Source organism: Oreochromis niloticus, unplaced genomic scaffold (genome assembly GCF_001858045.2).
Source record: "Oreochromis niloticus isolate F11D_XX unplaced genomic scaffold, O_niloticus_UMD_NMBU tig00007341_pilon, whole genome shotgun sequence".
NCBI lineage: Eukaryota > Metazoa > Chordata > Actinopteri > Cichliformes > Cichlidae > Oreochromis > Oreochromis niloticus.
In genome coordinates this window covers 137,274-144,201 of record NW_020328499.1, presented here as the reverse complement: position 1 = coordinate 144,201, position 6,928 = coordinate 137,274, and the positions used below count along the sequence as shown (strand labels likewise).

The window sequence follows — 6,928 nt, the reverse complement described above, 5'->3', positions numbered from 1 at the left end:
TCACAATAAAACAGGAAATACACAGAGACGCAGAGTGGAGGGGGAGAGACTACTAAATAACCAGGGAACAAAACAGGAAACACAAGAAACTCAAAACAGGATAACTTGACTCTATAGCATAAACTAAAGACAAAGTGAACTTTACACATAGTACAAAATAACCAAAACACTGTGTCAAATGACCCAGGTACATGAAACTTATAGAGAGACCAAAAACATAACATTTAGATTGTACCCCATAACAGTGGCAGTTGGCCTGCATGCTTCTACTACTGGTTGGACCAGATCTGCCCCATAGTTTTTCCAATCTGTTGAAGGCTGTCACTCCACTGTTTTCCACAGCTGTCAATGAGGTGTAAGCATCAATCTGTATTTACTATGGAAAAGGTTATAAAACTTTGTGATAGGATTCTGATATGAGTCATTGAGTCCGTGAAGCTCAGCAATAGTGAGGTTTGAAGATATGCTGAATTGTTGGTAATGCTGCTGCTTGCGCTGCTGTTAGCCTTGATTAGCCTCTGTTAGCTGCTGTTCACTGTTGTTAGTGAAGCTTTCTTTGAAGTGGCTGTAACTTTGTTGGGCTTTGACGCTGAGTGAATAAAGCCTCATATTATGTAAGAATGTAATATTATTAATGGACTGAAAAATACTAAAAAAAATATTTAGTAACTTTAGTCACATAACATCTTCAACAGTTTAACATGTTTTTCTATCAGGCAACAGAAAAAGGTGTTACTGACAAAGAGACATTTCCTGCTTCATACACACTGTGAACATGAGGTATGACTGTGGTTGTGGTTTGTTTCACCATGAACTCACCTTATGTTAAACAAAGAAAAATGAAATAATTTTTGTTTCATGCAAATGTTTTGACCGTTATTCTGAGTATCTTTGCAAATATAAATACAATGAAATGTCCCATTTGTGTGTTCCACCACACTGGAGGTTTTCATGCATAGTAATGAAATAAAAATTTGGGTCTGTCATTCTTTGCATGCAGCCACTTCCTCAAAGCTTCTTCCTGTCTGAAAGCAGACAGAAGGCTGGACTAGAAACAGAGTACAGCATAGCCCTATATCTAACAGTGTTAGCACTGCAGAACTGTTAGAGTACAGTTTAAATTCCTGTTCAGCTGTCTCAGATCTTTCAAGATGTCCTCAGATATTAATGTCAAACCAGATCTATCAAGAAATGTGAGATGCAGCAGAAAGGAGCAGGAGGACGGAGCAGAGTGGGAGCAGAGGGAGGTGAACACCTACGAGAGTGCAGATGAGATCAGAGAAAGTTATGATGATTTTCAGTCACAGCAAGGAGGTAAGTAATTTATGAAAATAAATTTAATTCCAGTTAGTTATAGTCAGGTTTTAATGCTCAATAACTGCAGCCCACCAAACATCTGTTTCTCCATGTACTGTATGAACGTTTATAGTTTACATGTTTTCCCCCGTTGGTTTGTAGAGCTCTGTGAACAGGAAATTGATTTATGCACTTTAGTCACAGTGCAGATATAATATTTCCTTGTTTTTTGGAAACTGGCCCTATTATGAAGCTAAGCTGATACAACCACAACCACAGGTCTATTAAATACAGAGTTACAGGAAATAACCACAAACCAACATCCACACTGCTTTCTAACAGGACCACAGACTCAGAATCCTCCTTCAGTCCAGAAGGGCTCTTTCAGATGTGCTACACTGGCTCTAAGAGTGCTGTGCCTCCTGATGTTAGCTGGGATCATCATCCTGTCCATATGCTGTAAGATAAGATACAACCTCTGAACTTCTCCTGCAAATGAATGTATGACTGATACTGAATCCCAGCAGCCAACAAACATGCAGCTTCACAACCAGAACGTGTCCTTCTGCCACAGCAAATACAGGAAGTACCTGAAGCTAACACAGAAGCACCGAAAACTGCAGTTCCTTTAATGACCACTGGAGGCTGATGCTGAAAGCCAGTCAGTCCCCACAGACTCCCATGTTAAAATGAGCACCTTTGCTGCAGTAAAAACATGTTTCCATTCAGGACTAAATGAGTTTTGGTCTCTAAGGATAGTTTCCCTCTTCATAAAAACTGTACGGTGGCATTTTTAATTCTCTGATCAATAATATGAGCTGCTGTGTGGTACAGCCTGACCAACAAGTTGGTTTTGCTGACTGAGCTTCTAGTATTTCATGAGTCTGTTGCTTAGCACTGATTAGCAGGTGTGTGTCTGTGTGCATGATTCCTGGCTCATATCTTGTGTGTGTTGTGGAGGTGGAGTGAATGTTCTTGTTGTTCCTTCAAACTCTTCACTCAACACGGTGATTCTGGGATTATATCAACAAAGCAGACAGGCAGCAGCATCTGCTGCAGACTGATGCAGGTGCAGTCAGTTTAAAATCTGTTGATGATCTTCAGCTGACCTTCTGCCCTGGTCAAGGTCAAGGTCAAATTTATAAGACAGATGATGCTGTACAAAGTGCTCAACAATACAAAAATGCCATTAAAAAGAAATAATGTAAAACAATAATAACAATGTAAAACAATGATAGGATAATAAAAGAATTAAAACAATAACTAGGACTAATAAAATATGACCAAAATGTTTGGGTCATAGTGTGTTAAAAGCCAGGGCATAAAAATGTGTCTTTAGTAGTGATTTAAATTGATCAAGTGTTTGTGCAGATCCAATATTTAGGGGGAGACTATTCCAAAGTCTGGGACCTGCCACAGAGAAGGCTCTAGCGCCGATTTGCGATTAGTCCGTAGGATGGACAGCATTAATTTTGAGCTAGACCTCATAGTTTTTCCTGGAGCATAAACAGAAAGGAGCTCAGACAGGTAAGAAGGGGCTCGGGCGTAAAGCGACTTAATAACAAAAAGTAAAAGTTTAAATTGGACCCTGTAGGAGACATGTTTTTTAAGAAGAGGCTGAACTACAGCTTGTTTAAAGCATGATGGGATGCAGCCTGTAGCAAGGGACGTATTAATTAATCTCAGGATAAAGGCCCAACAGTATTAAAAGTGTTTTTAAGCAAGCTTGGGGGGAGACAATCAGAGGGGCGTTTTGATGATCTGAGGCCTGTGACTGTTTACTGACACTAAGTTTGAGACAAACTGTGTCTTTGCAGTTTTTACAGCTTCTTGGTAAGCAGAAAGACGAGTCCTTAAAATCTGTAGAGAAACGTGCAATCTGTCCTTTTTCCATCTCCTTCCGGCACGTTTATAGTCACATCTAAGGGAGCGCGTATGTTCATTCAACCATGGCTGTGAAAATTGCTTAGCGTGCACAGTCCTCAACGGAGCAATAGAGCCCAAGATATCAGTGCAGGTAGAATGAAGAATGTCCGAAAGGTCCTCAACACTTTTACAGTTGGAGTTCATTGTTCCAGAGTCCATGAAGGCAGCAGAAAAAGCGGCCGCTGTTAGAGCATTAAGTGCTCGCTTTTTGCACGCTGGGGCGCAAGGCTTATCTACCGAGCAGCGCAGCGTTAGAGTGAACAACATAGGAAAATGAAAGGAGATACGCAACTCAGATATTTCTGTAATGCACACATCCAGCCCGTGGGAAAGCACCAAGTCCAGTGTGTGACCTTTTTCATGCGTGGGACCGGTAACCCACTGGGTCAGGTTAAAAGAGTCAATAATATTTAAAAAGTCCTTGACCAGAAGTTTAGAGTCACAGCAGACATGGATGTTAATATCCTAAGCTAAGGATTAAAAAACTGTCGAATTAAAGAACAATTCGAGCCATAAAATCTGAAAACTCTTTGATAAAATTCTTATAAAACTTGGGAGGACAGTATATGAGGTCACACAACAAAAGCGCAGTAGAGTTCAGGTGTAACTCAAACAGCTGGAGTTCAAAATTAGAAAGTGAATCGTACTGTAATGTTTGATAGCAATGAAATCGAGTGTTGAACACGGTGGCTATGATGTGAGAACAGAGACCCCTGCAAAAGGACATCTGAAAGCAGGAAAAACTGTAACAGGAGTTCCTGGAAGCTGCAAGAAGAACCATTTATTAATTATAAATAAGCAGAAAGAGGAAGTGTTGAAGCTTCAGAGCAGCTTTGACTGAATGTAAAAAGACATATTTTCAGTGAGAACAGGCACATGTCACATGAGTCAGAATCTATTCTTTCACAGCATATAGAGAACATCTCTGACTACAGGTGTAAAAATGCTGTTTGATTCTTCACCTTCTTCCTCCACACTGAAGCACAATTATTTTGAATCTTGTCAGTGGTTTTTGTTCACAGTTGATACGTATTTAGCTCATCAGATTTCCTGTAGTTCTAACAGCTCCACCCACAGGACATGTTAAAGAACAATGGCTGCACAAGTTTCTGACTCTTATTGATATATTTGACAATGCAGAGGAAGAAGATTATTTCTGTTCAATGTTTCACTCATTTTATTTTATTTTGGTTTCACTGAAATATTTCAGTTGGTTGGAGTAACAGTCAGTTACAGAGCAGTTATGATAAACTGAGTAAAAACCACAGTCAGCTACAGGAAGAAGTGAAGAAGCTGAAGGAGAAGATAGAAGGTAACAAAGTTTGAATAACTAATAGAAAACATCAGTATTACACAGTGATAACCTGATTGTGTCTTTATTTTGAATCCTAAATGTTTGATGCTGTGTAACAGTTTTTCTGTATAAATGTAAGTTTCAGTTAATTATGAATAAGAGAGAAAACCTGAGTTTAAATGAAGGATTTACAGGGAAAATGACAGGAACCAAAGATTTTTGACTAAAGACTGAAATCAGAGATCTTATTAATGTGATACAACATGACACAAAGTCTGTCTTTAAAACATGTGTTTGACTTTAAGAGAAGTGTCCTGATCGATGGAGGAGATTTGGAAGCAGCTGTTACTTTAAATCCACTGAGAGGAAAACTTGGTCTGACAGCAGGAGAGACTGTCAGGATAAAGGAGCTGATCTGGTGATGATAAACAGCAAAGAGGAACAGGTGGGTGTGTTTGTTCATGTCTGTGTGATCTTTGATGGAACTGACAGTCATCTGTTACTTGTGTCTGTGACCTGCTTCCTGTCTCCACTCTGATGGATTTCGTTCTGATTTCTGCACAATGGAAGAAAAGTTTCATCACATTTATTCTTCCTTCAGACAGATTCACAAGATGATGTTACGACAACAGAAGTGCTGAATTATGACTGGAGACAATATTTTTGTCTCTTCTCAAACAGGAATTTATCAGTGAACTGAACATGAGAGGATACTCTTGGATTGGTCTGAGAGCCAAACAGTCATCAGGAGGATATAAATGGGAATGGGTGGACGGATCAGCGCTGACACAAACGTGAGACATTAGTTTGTTTCTATTCCAGAGTTATTATTTAGAAGTGAAACATTGATGTTTTGGAAGATAGATCAGCAATACATGAGTTGAGCTATTTTCCAACAGCCCCACAAACTGAATGTAAAGAAAAGCAGAAATCCTTCTTTGAATGAACAGCTGTGCTTGAACTCTCTTCATCTGCAGTCTGTGATGACGTTCAGTTACAACAAGTCAGTTTGAAGAAATCAGGATTGAAAAATGTTCAAAGCAGCGACCGACACATTTCACTTTGTTCAATTTGTCTTCATGTTTTTTGTGCTGTAATGTTTCTTTTCTCACAGAAGAAAAACTGTTTCAGAGAATTCCTGTCTCTTCTTCTTTGGTGTTTGTAAAACTTCAGAACATATGAAGGAAGAAGCTTCAGTAAATATGACCTGATAGACACACATTTCAAAGTGATGTCTGTAAACAGCTGACAAAACCGTTTCAAACAGCAGAAAGTCAGCTCTGACTTCTTTTTATTCTCCATTTTTACAGCAGGAAGATTTCATATTCATCAAAGCTTGAAAGCTGTTTTAGTGTGCATGATGATTCTCAGAGAAAAGTCTAAAGGAGGGAAAGTGGGCGAGAAACCTGGGAAAGAAATACAGCAAATATTGGAAATATTCCAAAAGAGACTCATATTTATATGAATGTGACAATAGTTATGAGTTTAGTCCAGTTTCATATCAGATTTGATCTCTCTGACAGGTTCTGGGCAGAAGGATATGAGATTCCCAGTTATGGTTACTATGGAGTCTGCTGTGACAGTGATGGGAAATGGACACGGTCACCTGGATATAATTTTGGTGATCATGTTTCTAAGACCTTCATCTGTGAGAAATGAGTTTGGTGCTTTGATGTAAATGTTTGAATAATCCAACCAAAGACACCTCACTATGAAATGTCCTGCATGAGCCTCAGACTCAGCTCACAGTTGTTACTTGTTCATTCTGCATCATATATTGATTACATATATTGTCCCTCTGTGCTCTGTGCTGTACAGTAAGGTTGGAAGTCATCCACACAAAAACTTGAAGTACTTCATTACTCTGTAGTTCCAGCAAATTGTTCTAATAAAAGTCAAAGTGCAGCTTGTCTTTACTTTGGTTTACTTGGTTTATTCATCAGTCTCTTGGTCCTAAAACTACAGTAAATGTCTTATTTCTAACAGTTCAGCAAAAAATATGTTTGATCAATAAGAATTCTAAAGATTCTGATCAGTTGGAATATCAGAAGGACAGTTTTATACCTCTGTATATGTGAACATAAAGAAATGAAACCTAAATTTAATTGTGTTATGTGAGTCATAATGATAAATGACTCACATAACACAATTAAATTTAGATTTAATATTGCATTCAATATGGAAGTTGTCTTTCAATTTTTTTGTAAGATGCAAGATGGAAACCAAATATTTCACATAAGGTTTTCTGTGTTGACGACTTTGTATAGTTGTTTTTGCACTACAGCATTAGGTCAGACCATAAGTGTGTTGTTCTTTTACAATAAACAGCAAAAATCAGAAAGTGTGTTTGGATTGACAACAACTGTGATGACACATTATAACCTGTTATTAAAGTTCTGCCCCTGCTTTGAT

General features: G+C 38.5%; 1 protein-coding gene across 1 annotated transcript; it reads left to right on the top strand.

The window, feature by feature from the left end:
- The first annotated feature begins 1,050 nt into the window (after positions 1-1,050).
- On the top strand, positions 1,051-6,432 carry LOC109200228 (CD209 antigen-like protein C). Its single transcript, XM_019355721.2, has 6 exons — positions 1,051-1,314; positions 1,639-1,755; positions 4,433-4,534; positions 4,822-4,961; positions 5,198-5,310; positions 6,040-6,432. Exons 1-6 carry the CDS (start codon positions 1,152-1,154, stop codon positions 6,173-6,175), a joined length of 771 nt encoding a protein of 256 aa, XP_019211266.1. The 5' UTR covers positions 1,051-1,151; the 3' UTR covers positions 6,176-6,432.
- The last annotated feature ends 496 nt before the right edge of the window (positions 6,433-6,928 follow it).